This window comes from Podarcis vaucheri (genome assembly GCF_965113315.1).
Source record: "Podarcis vaucheri genome assembly, chromosome: 4".
In the NCBI taxonomy this organism is placed as follows: domain Eukaryota; kingdom Metazoa; phylum Chordata; class Lepidosauria; order Squamata; family Lacertidae; genus Podarcis; species Podarcis vaucheri.
Genome location: NC_138762.1, coordinates 81,288,673 through 81,308,262, shown reverse-complemented (window position 1 = coordinate 81,308,262; position 19,590 = coordinate 81,288,673). Strand labels below are relative to the sequence as shown.

The following is a 19,590-nucleotide window of genomic DNA, read 5'->3' as shown; positions in this document are numbered from 1 at the left end:
GAGCTGGAGCTGTTTTTCTTGTGGCTTTCTTCAGTAAAATTTACAGGAGAATGAATTAGAGCTTAATCAGGGTTACACACACACACACACACACACACACACGTATTTAATAAAGTTGACCTTTAACATAATGGGAAGCTATTCAACCTTTGGCTAGGATATCAAACATCTCTTGTTCATCGCCTGCATGTTAGGAAATGCTTGCATTTTTCATCAGTGACTCATGCATTCTATTTAATACAGAATTAATGCTTAAATGTGGCTTTTGGATGTATGTTGCCTTAGGATTACAGAACTAAAGGGAGACATACTCTGGCTTCTGCCACCAGCCAGTGTGCTAAGGGTCAATGGCAAGCTGCACACACAGCTTCCCCAACAGATTTCAATGGCAAGAGTAGACTTTAACCCATCCATTAGCCAATGAAGGAGCAGCTGCCAGGAGCTTGCTTCCTCTTCCCCAATTAGAAAGAACACACTGCTCCATCTACCAGTTGCTTGGGACTGCAGAGCTGAATCTGAGCTCTTCCTCCAGGCAGGTGATTTGGGACTGAAGTTGCACCTGCTGCATCTCAGGAAGATCATCATGGCAAGAGACCAACCTAGTCCCATCCATTGGCCAGTGAAGGAGCTGTTGCTCCAGTGCTTGCCTTTCTCTGTTCTTCCTTTTTCATTGTATTATGATACGTCTATGGGTAGGGATAGACTGAACATTTTAATGCATGCACTGTACTTTATAAATGTTGAATAATAATTGCTTGAACCATTTTGCACTCAACAGTACATGGGAATCTAAAGCCAGTGACCTAATTTTTGAATGCTGAAAACCAGAATGGAACACATACACTTTAGGAAGTGTTGCTCCTTTCAATTGTGCATTAGTGATGCAGATACACTACAGTATACTGAATGAATACTTTGTCTTAATCACAGATGATGTAGGGGCAGACTACAGACCTGTGTGTGAACTGACAGGAGTCTATAAAGAACTGAAGCAAATAATGGTGAGAAAAGATGTCATTCTAACCTTTACAGACAATTAAGTATTAAGAGATCCAAGTATATAGATAGTAGCAACTCAATAATTCTAAATAAAAATACATAACAAATATAATCCAAGAATGGTGGTGGCAGTGGCAGGGGAGGGACTCATATTTGTGAAACAAGATCAGCAAATCTTAGAGCCATGTTGTGAAACCCCACCACACGTTGACTTGTCAGACATTGAGCAAAAAGCTCCATATAGGATGCTTAACCTAAAGAAAAACATGGATATGATGAAAATAATAGCACCTTGCATATCCTAATTGAATGTGGGGGGTCATAATTTATCCAGTTTGGGATACTCCAACCCAGATCTGAGCTATGAATGCAAAATAATCCACAGATGAGTGACTGGTACAAAATTGCATGTCACTAAAGGTGGCCTAGGCAATTGGTACTATGTGGTTATTACAATAAAAACTCAAATGTCTTTCTTCCATCCCCACAACTATAGCATTGCTGCAGACCATTATTAGAAGAGTAGGCACAATACAAGCATAACTCCACAATAAAAAGAACCATGACATTTTATTTCATTGAAAGTGATGTTTTTACAGTGATTCTTCACTCAACCATTCATCCAGGCACATATTAAAATTTGTTTTCACCAATAGTTTTAGAGACAATTATACCACAAAGGATTCAGGTACGAGGTAAGAATAACAACAATCTAGTTCTGTACATGCTTGTTTAGAATAAAATCCCAATGATTTTGTTGGGACTTGCCAAGTTAGCAGACATTAGATTGCAACTCTATTATCATTTCACACTTCAATCAGAAAGAGATAGCTTAAATGTGTACCCTTTTTATTAAGGTTAGACTCCAATTTTGTACCACCCCATACCCAGTGACATGTTCTGTACAACATTTAAGTGTTGGTGTACCAGTAAAGCCACAAACACCAATACAATACAACTGTTTTCTTCAGCAGAAGCATTTGATCTGAAGAAACACTTTTAAAATGCAGTGACTAGAGGGAATGTGAAGTCAATAGGTAAGAAAGTTTAATTTAATGGGAAAGTAAATTATATGCTGGCAACCTGTAAATATAGAATATGTCTGAAGTGGAACTTTGCCAGTGTTCTACATTATTTGTGCAATTTAATTCTGAAGTCAATCTGAGTGAATTCTGTTGAACATACTACAAAAAAGGGAAGAATCCTCATGTGCATCTTCCACCCATAATTCAGCTGTACTCAGCTGTATTACTAGGCTCCCAAATAGGATTTGTCTAACCCCACTGAACAGGAGCAGAATGCAGTGTTCCTTCTTTAGTCCTCCCTTAACTGACTGGTTAACAAACCACTGAGCAGCAGGCTTAGCATTGCATCTGAGCCAGCACATGTATGAAGCATTAGGAGAAAAAACAAACCATGAATGCTGGTGTAGATATAATATCAAGCTGGCTGATCTGTGGTTTGTTACCCACACAACTAAGGGAGATGCAAATTGGGAGCAGTATGATTTAAAAAAAGCTTAAGTTGTGACTTAGTGTTATGTCCAAACACAGCCATAGAAATAGAAACCCCAATACTATGACACCAAAAGCCAGTTCTTCACCAGAAATTACCCTGTGACAGTTGTGGGAGAAGGGACACACTGTAACAAGAAAGCCCCACAGTATTAAGTTAGTGTTTAGAATCAAACTGTTGCACTTAATCATTTTTACTAGTAAACTTTTGGAATTGTACACTATGATGCAGTTTCACATAATATCTACCAATTATTGTATCACTAGTTTATGACTGAGCCCTTAGCTAGTGAACAAAGTTGTTTAAATTGCTATAGTACCGTAAGTAACAACATTCCAAGAATCTAAAAGTTTAAAAATCTCTATAATCCAAAACTAAAGACTAACAGTATATGCAAGTTTTTGTATTTAACTCTTAGATCAACATTTAAATACAGTACCTATAAAAATACAACATTGTGACAGCTATACCAGTACTTTAAATATGGCAGACAGTCAACATTTAAAAATAGAATGGTATGGAACATATTCCTCTTAGAGATCATACAGGAAAGTTGAAGTTAGCAATATTCAGGTTATTTTAAAGAAATCTGCAAGGATATTCTACTTCAGACAGTATTCTGCACTGCAGAATTGTCAAACTCTGTATTCTTTGCTACAAAGATTAAACATCTAGTGCTGTCGTGCAGAGTGACACTTTGGAACATTTCTTTTGCTACAATAAGTTACATGTTGGCAGAAAGATAGAGACACCACTGGCATCCTTCCTATTGAAATGTGAGTGGAAGTGCTCAATACACTCCTTTCTTCTGTAGTTTGCTTTGTTTTACAAAAGGCACATGTAATTATAGCTTACAAATTAAAACTGATACTGCCTTTGCATTTGTTCTAGCTTGTGTGCATACAGAAGAGGCTTGTACAATAAGTTGTTCTTCATCATTCAGTTTCTTACAGTAAGGATTTTAGACAGTGGCCTCATTCATGCATAATACAAACCAAATGATTTAGTGTGAACAAGCAAGTTAGTTGGTATATGGTGAGAAAATCATTTGCCACTTTGTTACTCCCATATAATTTGGAGCAGAGTCATGACTTGGCTTTATGTTTGAGTTGAACCCGGTCTCATGGCTTACCTCGCTTCAAGCAAACCATGACCAAGGTTTGGTATTGGCTTACTACTAGGGCTTTGTTTATAGGTCAAACCACAATCCCAGGTTGGGATACAATGCTAAGCCAAACCATGGCTTAGCCCCAGTAGCATGACAGCAGCAGGAACAAAGTGGCTGTGTTTTTCTCACCGTGTACCAGCATGCCTGCTTATTCATTCTAACCCATAATTTGGCTTAGCACTACATGCTAACAAATGAGGCCAGTATCAATGGCATGTTTGTAAGTAGTTTGACTTCATAACTTTTGTCAGACTCCTATCACAGGCAGATCTAGCTGCTCTGGTACCCGGAGCAGCGCACCCCGGGGCGGGGCAAGCTGCCCACGGGGGTGGCATGACAGTGCCTGCAGTGAGCGTCCCACAGGGGGGTGCCTGTGGCAAGCTCCCCAGGGGGTGCCACTCAAGCCAATGTCACACCCCCCAGGGATGACACCCAGGGAGAGCTGCACCCCCCTTCCTCTGCCAGTGACTCCTATCACTGACTTTTTGGAATAATATAATAAAAAACGTTCAACTCAAAAGTTTTTCATATACCTATTTATATGTACCCTGTGCATTGCTTGGATTTATACAGTCTATCAAGTTAAAGCTGCAGTTACTGAAGAGGTTACTCAGAAGTTTCAGATATTAATTCAAGTGGATATGCAAGCTGCAAAGAATTTGCACATTGCCTCTTGTTATGCTTCTGCCAAAGAGTAAGTTGTGAAGAGAGAGAAAGTGTTAGCTTAAATACACACTCTCCTTAGCAAAACATCTAAAATGGCACAGTAAGAGGCCTTGCACAACTACTGTGGTTTATGGAACCTCACATGGTAACATCCAAAGCTGCTTTCATAAACAGTACTGTTCATATTCCATGCTTTAAAAACTGCTTCTATTTCCCTTAGATCAGTGTTTAAAATTAACAGTTCCAAAGTATCTGAAAATCTGAGAAACATGCTTTAGCATTTACTTGGCAGCATTTTGACTTTTATATTCATTTCAGCAGCATCAGAGGTCCAGCCCCAATATCCTTATTGTTGAAGAGAAAGTGCTAATACCACAGATCTCTTATTCATGTTTCGCTAGAACTGTTGGCTTTGGAACAGTTGACATTAGGAACTTCCCCACAAATATTATTCTTAGTATTTTTTAAAGCAATTTTTTTTCAAGTTTCAAGCTATAAAGTTTCGTTGGTGCTTTTCTACAACACATTTATTCCCTGTTCAAAAGAGGGAACTGTTAAGTAACTTTCTTGCCAAGGAAGACATAAGAAAGCTTCCAAGACATTTTGTAACAGGCTCCAGCAAGCACAATCCATGTGCTCTTAAGATTTCCATGCGTTATCCATTGTACTTGATGCGCATAAGCCTGCAAACATGACAACATTTCATATTCAGTAACTGGGGGTGCAATGACATATCAAACCCCTAATTATTCTCATATGCACACTTAAGACAACAGGTACTGCTTCCACTGGTGTACCAGTAAGCATGCGTCCCTGTGCTGCTCCTGATCTCTGGATCACACAGCAAGTGAGTTTCAAAGTGTAGGGGAATCCATTTAAAGAGATCACTATATGGGAATTTTTTGTTATAGTGCTATGAATGTCTCCTGCTCATACCTTCTGAATAAAACATGTCTTTCATTATTAATGGTTAAATGCACTAGCACTTTTCGTCAAGATAAACCCAAATGACATGTTCAGAGGTCATACAAGTAGAAGGCAGCTCACACAACCAATCTCTTTACCCCTTCATTACCTGAAAAACTGCTCCAGAGGGCTGGAGGGTCTTAAACACTGTGGAAAGTGTAGTACTGGGCTAGAGTAATCACCTGAAATCTGGTGGAACTGAAGATTCTTTTGGGAGGAAGAGGGATTGCTGGGGCTGCAGAGGGGAAGGAAGAGAAAGGTGGGTTGCAAGACCTGTCTTCTGTACAGGCAACCATTGCCTGCACTTAGGAGCTAACATGCAAGATTCTGTAGTAAATCAGTCTGCAGCAGTCTCCCATTGGCAATAATGAAACAAGCCCTTTCTAGAGCTGACTGACTGAGGAAAAGTCTCGTTGAGTACACATCAGCATGGCTCTCGCTCTCTTGACTTTGCAACTAATCACTTAACAAATTAAAGGATATTCAATTGCACCTCAACTAGATAGCTACTGAGAGCCGTCTCACAACAAAATCAAGTTACCTTTGGGTACTGTTAGCACTTCCAAGGCTAACTTTACTCAACAGGTAAAGTATGTTTAAAACTCGAAGGAATAAAAATAAAAAGGTGCACCTTTAGGTATAATCACTTTCCCTCTAAATTAATGGCCACCAACTTCAGTGCTTCTCAGTCACAAACTCGGCTTGTACTGTAGTTGCCATGCAATTTTTTTTAGAATACATACTCTTACCTACGCATTCTTAAACACTTGCCCCTTAGCATTAGGGCTAAACTATATGTTGTTAGGAAGGCACCACAGCATTTTCCAACACTGCACTGTGTTTCCCTTGCCCCTTATGCATTGTAACACTCCCACTCCCTTCTATCTGGACTCAGAAATTGTTTCTGGCCAGGAGAAAACTTGTAACATTGAGGTTTCCAAGGAAGAATTGGTAGGCATGGGAAAAGCTTAACTGCACTCCTGTCTGTTCAGTTAGCTTCTATGAATGCCACTCACACCTGCATTCTCTTCGCTCTGTATAACACCAATAAATGACCCTACATTAGCTAAGGATCTCAAGTCAGGCTTTTAAAATATAGTTCTCATTGTGGAATGAACTTGTGTAATATCACTTCAGCAAAAGCTTGTGTTATTAATAATCTTCCATACTCATTTTTAAAACTGAAATCCTTCCACAGAGAAAACAAGCTGTCAAGAGGAAAAGTTAAAGCTTTGCCTTCTTCACATGGTAGTTTTCCATGTGCAGAGATTTTGCTTGTAGGCGAATAAGCCCTCATCACATGCAAGCCTTAAAGGTTCAGCCTAGCTACACGCACCTCAGTAAGAACTGGACCATAAAAACCCTCCAGAAATAGCAGCTCCGGGGACTGTAACCAGACATAAAACTTAATCCAAGTAAAAATATTGAAAACTCAAATGTTAAAGCAAAATAGTGTTTCAGTTAGTTTGGTGAGTTATTAGAATGCCAAGAACCACAGTACTAGCTACTGTTTGTTTACGCCCTCAAGTCCTACTCTGTATTTATCCTACTTAGCCCAGTGCCTGCCTAGCAATTAAAGGCATTGCCCCAGGTAGATTTATCCTCAAGCAGCTCTATCCCGGCAAAGGAAGTGGCATTAGACCCAGCCACCCACACACGCTGCCCCATTTAGGTGCAAGAAATAACATTCCTTGTTCTACCCGAACACATTGGACTTAGGTCTGAGCTTGAAAGAGCCTTTCAGGGTCCTTTCTTCTTGACCTTCCTCCTCTGCGTCCCCGCGGAAAGAAGGAGTGGTGTGGATGATCTGGGTCCGGAAGCGGATTTTGTTGAGTTTTATCCTCCCGCTGCCCGAGGTTTTCCTGCTCAGTTCTTTGCCCTTGCCGGGCGCTCCAGCCCCGTCTCCCGCCTCCCCATCATCCCCGTGGTGGGGCAGGAGGTGGTGGGAGAGCTTATAGGAGATGAGGTTGGCCGGCAGCACCTTGGAGAGCCTCCAGCGCCCGCTGCCGTTGGTGGCCCCGCCGTCGGCCTCGTCCTGCAGGGCCCCCACCAGGCTGCGCACCTCGTCGGCGGTGCTGCGGCTCAGGTAGTGCGCGGCCTTGCGCCCGCTGTAGTCGCGCACGTCCACGTCGGCGTCGTAGGCGCCCACCAGCAGCTTCACCACCTCCAGGTGCCCGTGCATGGCGGCCAGGTGCAGCGCCGTGTAGCCCCCGCTGGTGCGCGCGTTCACGTCCACGGGCAGCCGGTGCCTCCGCGCGAAGTTGACCAGCAGCGCCAGCAGCTCGTGGCGCCCGTGCTTGGCGGCCCAGTGCACGCACGTGAAGCCCGTGACGAAGTCCCGCTTGCACAGCAGCGACGGCTCGCAGCTCAGCAGGCCCTCCAGGCTCTCCCAGCGGCCGTCCGAAGCGCACAGCATCCACGCGTGCTCCAGGGGGTCCAGGGCCACCGAGCCGCCGCCGCCGCCCTCGTCCTCCGCGGAAGACGACGCCAGCGAAGCGCTGTCCGAGTCCCCCCCGCCGGCGGCGGAGCGGCTCCCGCGAGTGCCGCGCTTCAGCTGAGGGGAGCTGCCCAGCATCCGCTCGCGGAAGTTCTTGCGCGCGCAACGCGGCGTGGTGGGGGCGGGGGCCGCCGCGGGGGCCACCCCTGAGGCGGCGGCGGCGGCGGAGTCGTCCTCAGGCGGGGTCTCGCCGCTGCCCGGCTCTGGCTCCCCATGCTGAGAGCGGTTGTCTTCCTGCTCCTCTCTTCCCTCCTGGCCGCCTCCTCCTCCTCCTCCAGGGGTCGCCTGAGGCGCCTCAGCGGCATCGGGCGCCTCAAGCTGCCGAGGTCCGCTTTCCTCCACAGCGACAAGGAGGCTCTTCTTCTCCTCCTGCTCCTGGGGCTCCCCCGCTTCTCGCCGGGCAGCTTCGCCCTCTCCGCCAGGCTCAGGAGGCAGCCGGGCCCCCCCGCTTTCCTCAGCCGGCTCTGCGGCCGCGACCGCGGCCACCCGGTACTTTTTCCTCAGCTGCACGTACTTGGCTCCGGAGCCGGGCTCCTGTCTGACGGTGGCCACGGCGTTGACCATCTCCTTGAAGCGCTCCCTGGCGCGCGAGCGGCGCTGCTGGTCGGGGGAGTTGAGGTAGCCTCGGAAGTGGTCCAACAGGTCGGCGTTGCGAGCGCGACCTCCCCGCTCCGATAGGAACTGAAGCACGGCGTCCTGGCTCGGCTCCGCCGCGGCCATCGGAGCGCGCTGGGAACCAACTGCCGCCGCCGGGCAGCGAAGTGAAGAAGAAGGCTCAGCGCGCGGTCGCCTCCTCCCTCCTCCTCCTCGCGCTGCCCCATGGCATCGTCGCTAACATTTCCCTCAGGGCTCCTGAGGCGGCGTCGCCAGGCTCAAATCACGGCGCCGACGTCCGCGACGTCGTTGTCGTCGTCGTCCTCGCCGCTCCCTGGCATTATACCCCTTCGAGGCGCTCGCCGCCTCCCTCACGTGACGCCAGCCTGAGGGGGAGCGAGGGCGGCGCCTACCGGCACAGTTTAAATTCGGAGGAGGAGGAGTCCGAGCGGGCGGCGCGGCCCTCTGGAGGGAGGGGCTGTTACTGTAAGTTAATGAATCTCGGCTCGAGAAAGCTTCTGGCTCCGCCCCCCTATTTCTGAGAGAGGGAGGGGCGGGAGAAAGAGAGCGCCCGCGCCCGCGCACAGGCGGGGCACGCCCCGTCCTGGTGCCGCGCCCAGCCCTTTTTAATTTCTCCCGTTGACAGCAGACTCACCGCTCCGCCTCCGCCTTCTCCCGACTTGCTATTGGTGGACTTTTCAGCATCTCTCCTCGTCTCGGGTCGTGATTGGCGGAGCGTTCTCCCCTCCCCTCCGCTCGCCAGGCGGCTCCTCACCGCCGGCTGCATTCCAGCTGCTGGGATTGGGAGTTGCAGCTCCTGCGTTCCCTCCTCCTTTCTTCTCTCTCTGGCGCGCGGTGACCCCTCCCCTCTTGCCATGGCTTCCTCCGACCTGGCCCGGCAGATGGTAAGAGCGGCTTTTACCTAGCGCGGGATGGGTGGGTGGCAAGGATGCAGACCCCCAGTGGCGCTTCTGGGGCTGGGATCCCATGCATGCTTCGTCCTGGTGGGCTTCCTCGCGCGTAGAGAAAAGAGGGGGGCTTGGGGTGGGGTTAATTTTTTTTTTGGGGGGGAGGAGAAAAAAGTGCAATTCCGGACGGATTTTTGGCGCGACTCAATCCGTTGCTTTCAGTTGGGTAGCTCTGCATGTACGGTTCTTCTTGCAAGCTGCTATCGAACGTCTCCCGTCGCCTGCCTTCTTTGTGGTGGGATTCTGTAGGCTCCCTTCCTCCTTTTTTGCCCTCTCACCCCCGTCGATCCCTTCCATTATGGTTGTGCTCCGTTCCTCGTGCTTGCCAGTAAAAGGCATAAGGTATCGGGCCACCCCCACCCCTCCTCCTACCACGCAAAGGACAACTGGCTTCTTCACTGAGAATCGAAAGCCCCTTACCGTCTCCCAGTGACCTCATGAAAACGAAAATAGGAATAACGTCATAGCCAACTATCCACAAGCAGGCTGAGCCTATGCATTTTTACTGGGAGGCCCTACCCGCTTCCATAGACCTTGTAGGCAAGTCTAGTGTGTGTTGAATTGCATTCAGGTGTAGTCATATAATGGTGCAAGGTAGTTATAATAATTTTTTATCTTTGCTTCTTATTATAAATTGTGCCGTTTTTTGCTTTCTCAAGCAAGTTTCTCCGAAACGAGTTCTGTGGTACATTAAAGACTACCAGTTTTGTTGTGGCATCAGCTTTCCTGGACTACAGCTGAGCTTGCTCCATCACATGCAAGTTCTGGTTGCACTTTAGTTTCCATGAAATACCTTAGCACAAGGGTGGGGAAGCTCTCTGGCCCTTCCATCTGCCTTTGGGACATTCCCGAGCTACCCTTCCCTCCCAGCCCATGTTCCTCACTGGCTCTGCATTACATCCTCCTTGGCTGTTTTCTTTTTCTTGACAGGAACATCTGCTTAATTCTGATAATACCTTTTGCCTAGGTGAACGACAGGGGTGTGTGCGTTTGTCAAAACCAGCCTGCTGTACAAGCTTAAAAATTTGCCTTTGCTGCTGTGCCTACTTTTGTTTCTGGCCCTGCCTACCACTGGCAGTGTGGCCCCCAGAAAGATGCCCAGAAGGGAATGCAGCTCTTGATCTGAGAAAGGCCCTCCACCCCTGGCCTGAGCACTTGTACTGTTTTCACAAATCTGCATTTCTCATCCATTCATGAAATCCTCTGGTTATAACTTCTACCAGTTGCTCCCTGTGAGATTGCCTGAGCTCTCCTTCTCTACGACTTCTTGCCTGGAGAGTTTATTAAGGTGAATTCATCCAAACTACTAACTTCCATGTCAACTTAATTGGTAGCAGGATTCATTGAACATAGTGAAGTTTCCTTTGAGTAAAGTTTGGAGCTGAAAACTACAGGGAGGAACGTGTGAGGAATGGAATGACTGGGAGAAGCAGGAGGCCTGATAACCTGCAACTCAGAGGGTCAGTGTGGGAGCATCAGCTCACCATGATATCCGGGCAGCACCAGAGCACCAGTCAACGAAAAGGACTGAAGTGTCCCCTTATTTTATAAAAATGAATATGGCGTTGTGAAAGTATGAGACAGTAAGCCAGCAACTGACGCGGGGGCTACGTTCCAGGTATCTCACCTAAAGCAAAAATCACATCTAGTCAGAACACATTGAGTTCAATGGCAGGTGGGATTGCATATTATAATTTTTAGTCAGTGGGTAGTCCTAAAAATATCTGCGTTAATCAAATATAGGAATGATGCTTGGAAGGATTTCTGTGCATTGAAATCATGCCATAGGGAGTGGTAATCACACTGGTTTTTTTACCTGACTTGTTTCAAAGTTGTTTAGATGATCACCATTCTCAGTCATGGACTCTGTCTGATTTGGCAGTATTCTGCATGTAATTATTCATTTGAGAACCCGTTAGTGCACAGCAAATTAATGCCATTAATGCAATGCAAAGTAAGGAACATGTCAGCACTGCATTATGCTTAGGTCAGTACGCTTAAGGCTTCAGCTCTGACACGCTTTAATTTCCATTCAACTGAGAATAACAATAAATTGTTATGAAGTACTATTATACATAAAACAAAGGGAGGTGTTAAATCTGCTTCCAGCATAATTGAATATCCAGTGGGATTGTGCCCCAGTTCCAAGCATGTAATATAACAAAATATTTTTTTGTGAACTATTCTGTGAAAATCCATTTTGAAGACACAGATGCTGTCCCAATTGGACACTGTTCTGGTGTGAGAAACCAAGACGGTATAATTTAGTCCATTACGAGAGGACACAAACAAAGAAGGCATTTTTATATCTGGAGTCCTGGCAGCATTTAGAATACATATATTGAGTTCATCTTTGACTCAGCTCCAGCTCCATGCAATTATACTGGCCCTGTGTAGCCACTCCGCCCCTGAGATGACTAACTGGTGCCAATTTGAAAAGGACAGCGTGGAGTAACAAAGCAGTGTCAGAACTGCTTATCGTTCTAAGTCTAGACTCAAATTCTTCTTTAGAAATGTAGTTGTAAGTAGTTTTTTGTTATGTCAACAAGTTTCTGTCTGTGTATTGGGGTAGGCCCATCAGTGTGAATCCACTTTTCACCCATTAGAAAAAGTAGATGATACAATAATAATCCTTTGTCTCTGTTGTGCAGGACAAATTATTGCTAGTTTTTTGTTTATCTTCTGCAGTTGCTTATGCTAGATGTCATGTGCTCTGTAAAGACAATAACTATATTTCCATTCATAATACCAAAATTATAATATTTATTTGCTGCCTGGCTATTTAGATGCTGCTAAAGTATTTGGTAATTTTATTATCTCTAGCAGACACTGAGTCACTTAGTTTCCTGATTAAAACTTGCAACTGCAAGTATCCTCTTTGGCAGAAGTTCAGGAACACCGGGAAATAAACCACTTGGTACTTTTGATATGAGTGTTTCAGCATTGTTGTGAAGTGAAGAATACTTGCATCAAGACATTTGGCTGTGTAATGACATCCTGTTGTTTATATATGCATTTCCGTCTGTTCATGCTCACTCCTGTCAAACTTAGTTCTGCAGAACTTTTTTCTTAACTGTTATTTTTTAGAGTTGGTGTGAGTAGCAGGGGTGGGGGATGTTTGCTTTTACTGTATTAGCATTGTCTAACATGCCCTAATGCCTAGAAATCAGGTTTGGCTGTACAGTGGTGCCCCGCAAGACGAATGCCTCGCAAGACGGAAAACTCGCTAGACGAAAGAGTTTTCCGTTTTGGAGGTGCTTCGCAAGATGAATTTCCTATGGGCTTGCTTCGCAAGACGACAATGTCTTGCAAGTTCCTGCTGGGTTTTTTCCCTCCCCCCCTTTTTCTAAGCCGTTTATCAGCTGATCCGATCAGCAGATAAGCCGCTAATAGCGCTAATCCGCTAATCCGTCAATGGGCTTGCTTCGCAAGACGAAAAAACTGCTAGACGAAGAGAATCACAGAACGGATTCTTTTTGTCTTGCGAGGCACCACTGTATTATGAAATAGACTCCAGAGAACAAGGTGGGTTTGCTGATATATTGTTCCTCCTTGATGGTTGGCTAGGCAGGCAACCTTGCTGCCTTTTGGTTTTCTAATACAATGGTACCTTGGGTTAAGTACTTAATTCGTTATGGAGGTCCGTTCTTAACCTGAAACTGTTCTTAACCTGAAGCAACACTTTAGCAAATTGGGCCTCCCGCTGCTGCCGCACCGCCGAAGCACGATTTCTGTTCTCATCCTGAAGCAAAGTTTTTAACCTGAAGCACTATTTCTGGGTTAGCGGAGCCTGTAACCTGAAGCGTATGTAACCTGAGGTACCACTGTACATGGGAGGAGGGGGGAAGCCCAGCCACGCTGCATACAAGAAGTGACCTTTAGGTTGAAATCCTATGGACACTTACCTAGGAGTGAACTGCATTGTGGTGGCAATCCTATACACACTGTTAAAGAGCAAGCACCATTGATCACAATGGTGTTCTGTCCAGACACACATAGGTTGGCACTATGACTGTAGTGGGACATACCTCTGTATAAACATATATAGGGCTGCACTGTTATAGAAGGACCTTTGAAAAGAAGGGAAATATTTACTTCTAGAGGTTTTCAATACCAGAAGATTTAGGTGAAATGGCACGTAGTGCATCATGTAATGCTACTTTTGAGGTGGTCTCTTGATTCATATAAAACGTTAGCTTATTTTATTTGAACCTTGGTCTTTGGCTTTTCAGATATTATCAGTGGTGCTGATTCCAGAATGAAGTTGGTGTCATATTACAAAGACGTTCTGAGCAATATGTTAGTGGTTTTCTGTTGCTGCGATTATTACGTCGGTTCTGCGAATTTAGAAAGATAAAGCTGTTCATAATAAGTCTGTTGGGTTCAAAACTGGATATTCTGTAGAAATGACAATACAATTTGGCTTCCTGTGGAATTGCAAAGCTGCATCTTCAGTTCTGTCTTGGCTCTTGCCTTCTTCATGCTGGAAACCTCCAAAATAATTCTGAGTGCAATTCTAGGCAGGTCTACTTATAAGTGTCTTGCCAAGTGTTCTGTGGGGCAGATTCCCATATACTGCTATTTTTTTTCTGATGAGAACAAGACAAAGTGGGCCTTCAACGTGGCATTCACTTCTATTTTTGCTTAACCAAGTGTTGTGCCATGCAAACTTATAAACTATGGTTAGCTATGGTTTGTTTGGAGCATGCTACAGTGGTGCCTCGCAAGACAAAATTAATCCGTTCCGCGAGTCTCTTCGTCTAGCGGTTTTTTCGTCTTGCGAAGCAACCCTATTAGCGGATTAGCGCTATTAGCGGTTTAGCGGCTATTAAAGGCTTAGCGGCTATTAAAGGCTTAGCGGATTAGCGGCTAAAAGGCTATTAGCGGCTTAGCGGCTTAGAAAAAGGGGGGAAGCGGGGGGGGAATCGGAACACTCGCAAGACGTTTTCATCTTGCAAAGCAAGCCCATAGGGAAAGTCGTCTTGCGAAGCAGCTGAAAAACGGAAAAACCTTCCGTCTAGCGGGTTTTCCGTCTTGCGAGGCATTCGTCTTGCGGGGCACCACTGTATTTTCAAATGGGAGATGGCAAAAACCATCTTGCTTCTTTCTCATTCACACATAGGAGTGTGGCTTCTAAGATGATGTCTACTACAATGTGTGAACATCATCTGAAAACAAAAACAAAAAACAATTCAGAAATAATTGTTTTTATTCGTATGTACATTTAGCCAATTAATCAATCAAGCAAGTCAAACTTTACTTTCATCAGACTTGTTTTCCTTACCTCATTGTTTTAATTTGACATATTCTCTTTAATTTCTTTTTTTTTTAACCGTTTTTCTTATTTCCCCCCCAGCGCTATCAATCTGATATCGGAATAAGAGCACCCTCTAATCAACCAGTAAATAATCAAGATGCAAGGAGGGTGAGTAAACAATTAAAAGTTTCTATGGGGATTTTAGTTTACATTACCATTTTAGAACAAAAAGAACAAACAGTCCTCTGGAACTTTAAAGGCTTGTTCATTTATTATGGCATGAGATAATAAATGTGATTATCTTTTAGTGATTAAAACTTGCAGCATTATAAATGTGTGAGTCTTTAATGTGCCATAAGACTCCAATGGGTTTATTGCACCATAGCTAACACGACTATCTCTCTGTGAATTGTTACCATTATAGATAACATATGATGAATGTATTTAAGGCTTGTTAATATCAGAAGGAATGATAGAAGCCTGCTAAGGTATGCTCTGTGTGAATTATAGTGGTTCTGTGCAGCAAAGTAGAGATTTGAACAAAAATATATAAGATATAATTCAGTTTTGATGATAGAATTTTGACTAGTTTGTGCAGCCAGAAGAACTAATAGTAGGGTGTATCTAATTGTGGCTTTTGACTCTATTATGCGGGTGGCACTGTGGTCTAAACCACAGAGCCTAGGGCTTGCTGATCAGAAGGTTGGTGGTTCGAATCTCCACGACGGGGTGAGCTCCCATTGTTCGGTCCCAGCTCCTGCCCACCTAGCAGTTCGAAAACACATCAAAGTGCAAGTAGATAAATAGGTACCACTCTGGCGGGAAAGTAAATGGCGTTTCCGTACACTGCTCTGGTTCACCAGAAGCGGCTTAGTCATGATAGCCGCATGACCTGGAAGCTGTCTGCGGACAAACGCCGGCTCCCTCGGCCAATAAAGCGAGATGACCGCTGCAACCCCAGAGTCATCAGTGACTGGACCTAACGGTCAGGGGGTACCTTTACCTTTTTATTACGTAACAATTGTATTTGAAACACATTAGTGAACAGCTGGAGGCACATTTAAAAGTATGTGTCTGTGAACTGATGAGAGTATCTTTACTTTCCACAAAAACTTACCTTAGATAAGGTTCCACCAAGTAGTCTGCTAACAGATAAACTAGCCTCCCACTAAAAAGAAAGGAAAACAGTTGCAACACAGGAAAACCTAACACACACTTCCTTGTGTTAGATAGGAATTTTCCTAGTACTTCAGTAAAGGTTTTACTGATGAATCTGATATATTTTGTTGCTGTCCACTCCAATTTGGCCATGTCATAGTAAGTTGTTTTTCTTAAAAAACTTACCATAGTTTAATGTGAATATTTCACTCAGCCCCCAGTGCACATAGGTCAAACAAATTAGGAAGCCCTTGCTTCCTGTCATGTCTGAGCCAGATATAGTGGCTTGTTGCTCCCCAGAAAGCTACAGTTGCTAGGCAGTCTTAAGTCATGGTTTGTTGGCTTGCTAATCATGGCTTATTAGGGATTCCCAGTTCAGACATACAGTAATGGGAAGCCTTCCTGGGTTGTTTATGCAGCTTGCGCCATAAACAAATTAAGCAGGAAGAAGCAGGCAGTATCCCACGATCATTTGTAGCCAAGTAAGATTGTCTTCCATGAACACAATCTTAACAGTTGAGTCTGTAAGTGACTGTGGAGGCCAATTCTGGATCCACACGTCCTTTCTCAGTGTGGACATAGGTTTCCAGGCAGGAGTTGATCAGGGTGAGGGTTTGCCAAACGTGCCTTCCTCTTAGCACGTTTCTCTCTTTCGTTCTGAGTTTCAGTGTTTTCAGAGTGCATGGCACCTTTGGTAAAGGCTGTTCTCCAACTGGAGCTCTTGCACGCCAGTGTTTCCCAGTTGTTGGTGTTTATACTACTTGGTTTTTTTTTAGTTTTGCAAATCGCAATAAGCCAGAATTCCTGGCTTATTTTTATGAGTGAAAGTGGCTCTTTATCATGGTTTTAAAGGTCACTTGGGAAAGTAGTGTGTGATATGCTGTATATTTTTGTGTATCAGATATGTACGCTGATCAAGATGGTATAGATCTTCTTTCAACTTCCCCAGTGCTGTACTAGCAGGAGTCTACAAATTGAGTCAGCTGTAGTAACCACTCCCCTCCGGCAGCCACTTGCGCCCTGGCTCCCAGCACAAAGATCACCACTCTTTAGTTTGGCACATGTTGCAAATAACTTGGAGGGGGAGGGATTTTTGACAGTGCCAGATGTGGAAGGGGCACAACAGGCCACTTTTCTGTCCTCTGCATGTATAGAGGCTTAAGGAAAGGGAAGGGGTTAGCATCTTGTTTGCACGAGATGTTGGAAAAGCAGCTCACTAGGATTCCCAATGCATTCCGCCCTTGCTTCTTCCTGAAACTATCTGCATGTGCAGATGAGGCAGAGAAGGGAAAGGGGATTTGTCGCACTTTGTGCTGATCTTCAAGGAAAGCAGATGCACGAGTGCCTTTCCAAGGTGTCCCCAAAGTCCAATGTTAAGTGAGAGAGCAGCCTCTTACTTCTCTGTGCATGGCGGGTAGAGAAGCCTGGGTCTGTTGTGGGGAATAGCAGTACAGTCGTACCTTGTTATTCAAATGGCTTAATTGCCGAACGTTTTGGCTCCCGAACGATCGAAAGCCGGAAGTGATTGTTTCGGTTTCTGAACGTTCTTTTGGAAGCCGAACGTCTGGGAGAGCTTCTGAAGCTTCTGATTGGCTGCAGGAGTTTCCTGCAGCCAATCAGAAGCCACGTATTGGTTCCCAGACATTTTGGAAGTCAGATAGACTTCTGGAATGGATTCCATTTGACTTCCATTTGACGTCTGTATTTTTTCTTAAAAAACAAAGTTCAGAGTGGCACAAAGTTTTTTAAAAAATGGGTATTGACTCCTGTACCCTTCTTTTAGGTTTTCCTCTTCCTTGCAGCTAGATCAGAGATGGTGACCCTCAGGCCCTTCGGCCCTCCCTGTTTGGCCCTTGAAACTCTCACAAAGCCCCATCTCCCACCAACCTTGCTTCCCTCTCTCCTTGATTGTCTTTGGGGTGTGTCTTTCATAGATAGTATCTGACTTTGAGAAGGAACTGCAGTGGTTAGACCTTTGTGATGTGTGAGCTGAAAAAGCTCTATTGCTGATATTGGCTAAAACTAGAGAAACAACTTTTAAGCTCTTTCATAGATGGTTCCTGACACCACAGAGGTGCAGTAAAATCAGCCCCATCATTCTGCTGAAGGGAATGTGGTCCGATTGGACCATTCTACCACATTTAGTGATTATGTGAAGCTATAAACATCTTTCAGGAGATTAGCACAGTGACTCAACAGTCAGCCCTTTGTGCCCCACAATTAGCTCTGATTGGAAGAATGGAGACTTGCTACATAAAGAGCTTATGACATCTTTATTGGTGGCAGTGAGGCAACTAGTTGCATGCAAATGGAAGAGCTTGCACAATTTATCAATAGCCTGTTGGCAGCAACAAATTTGGCCCATTGCTCCAAGGGAAAAACTTACCAAACAAGTACAGGCTTTAAATGGACAACAAAAGACAATAATTTTTAGTGAGATTTGGTATGCATTTATTGGTTCTGTTCTTGGCTAACAATTGCATTTTTTTTATTCAGGAGCTTGGGATGGGTCAGGCAGGTTATTTTTGTATATTTCATGATGGTTATTTATTTGCTTGTATTTTTTTTAATTAAAAAGCTTGGCAATGAATCACTGGTAGTTATAAAAACATTGCAATCTTATATCCCGATTCACTGTACTCTTTTTCTACAGCAGGGCTGCCGACCCTTATCCTTGTCGGGTCATGTTGGTTTCGATAGTTTGCCAGATCAGTTGGTTAATAAATCTACCCATCAGGGGTTCTGCTTCAACATTCTCTGTATTGGTAAGTAAAATAGCTATCAACAGTATGAATGATTTCATTTTAAATCTCATTCTCACAGAAAATCTGAAGCTGTGACAAGAGACTGTTACCATTTTCCCTTGACTATTGCCTGCAGGATAGTTATATTATGTAATTGGGCTTAATTATGCTATTTTTATTACGATCCTTAACTGTGTTTTCAAAATTTATGTTTTCACAAAACTGTTGGTTATCTTTTAACGGGTTACTACTAATTTATCGGGACGCGGGTGGCGCTGTGGGTTAAACCACAGAGCCTAGGGCTTGCCGATCAGAAGGTTGGAGGTTCAAATCCCTGCGACAGGGTGAGCTCCCGTTTCTCTGTCCCTGCTCCTGCCAATCTAGCAGTTCGCAAGCACGTCAGAGTGCAAGTAGATAAATAGGTACTGCTCCAGGGGGAAGGTAAACGGCATTTCCGTGTGCTGCTCTGGTTCGCCAAATAAGGCTTAGTCATGCTGGCCACATGACCCGGAAGCTGTACGCTGGCTCCCTCGGCCAATAATGCGAGATGAGTGCCACAACCCCAGAGTCAGTCATGACTGGACCTAATGGTCAGGGGTCCCTTTATCCTTTACCTTTACTCAATTATTGTTAGCAGTATTATCACACTGATTCACATGTGCTTTCCAGACCTATTTAAAAGATGCAGTATGCATATTGTATTTAGCAATCTACTTGAAAGTTATTGTTATTATTATTAAAGATTTTTATTGGTTTTCAAAAATACCAATGTAACACAACAATATTTCCCCATAAGTCCATGTACATGGGCAGTGGGTGCCAGTCACCAGGGTGTTCATTGGAATATTTTATAATATTTCAACAAAATCATCCGTATCGGATACATTGTTCAAGGCACATACCCCCTAAGTTATTTTCTCAGATGAAGCAGTTGTCCATACGTTCTGTTTCCATTTGAGATGTGCAGGTGATCAAGTCCTTTCCAATTCTTTGCTACAAGTAATCGTGTTGCCACCAGAAGAAAAGTAACAAGTTCCTTGTATAATAAATTAAGCTGA

At 44.5% G+C, this 19,590-nt stretch overlaps 2 protein-coding genes and 1 long non-coding RNA gene across 7 annotated transcripts in view; 2 read left to right on the top strand and 1 right to left on the bottom strand.

Annotated features, from left to right (window-relative positions):
• Positions 1-1,550: 1,550 nt before the first annotated feature.
• SOWAHC (sosondowah ankyrin repeat domain family member C) lies at positions 1,551-8,889 on the bottom strand. The gene has a single exon (XM_082218725.1). It carries the CDS (start codon positions 8,529-8,531, stop codon positions 7,011-7,013), a length of 1,521 nt encoding a protein of 506 aa, XP_082074851.1. The 5' UTR covers positions 8,532-8,889; the 3' UTR covers positions 1,551-7,010.
• A 270-nt stretch (positions 8,890-9,159) lies between these two features.
• SEPTIN10 (septin 10) overlaps positions 9,160-19,590 on the top strand; it is a 50,603-nt gene continuing 40,172 nt past the window's right edge. Inside the window, exons 1-3 of one of the 5 annotated variants that reach the window (XM_082218714.1) lie at positions 9,160-9,310; positions 14,730-14,798; positions 18,442-18,553. In XM_082218714.1, the coding sequence (XP_082074840.1) occupies positions 9,281-9,310; positions 14,730-14,798; positions 18,442-18,553 (211 nt within the window). In that variant the 5' untranslated portion in view covers positions 9,160-9,280. The remainder of the gene's footprint in view (positions 9,311-14,729; positions 14,799-18,441; positions 18,554-19,590) is intronic. The other 4 variants (XM_082218724.1, XM_082218723.1, XM_082218713.1 and 1 more) reach the window with 4 other exon arrangements.
• Positions 12,508-14,078, top strand: LOC309530239. Its single transcript, XR_014218715.1, has 3 exons — positions 12,508-12,543; positions 12,862-12,963; positions 13,192-14,078. It is a non-coding gene; the product is annotated as an uncharacterized lncRNA (long non-coding RNA).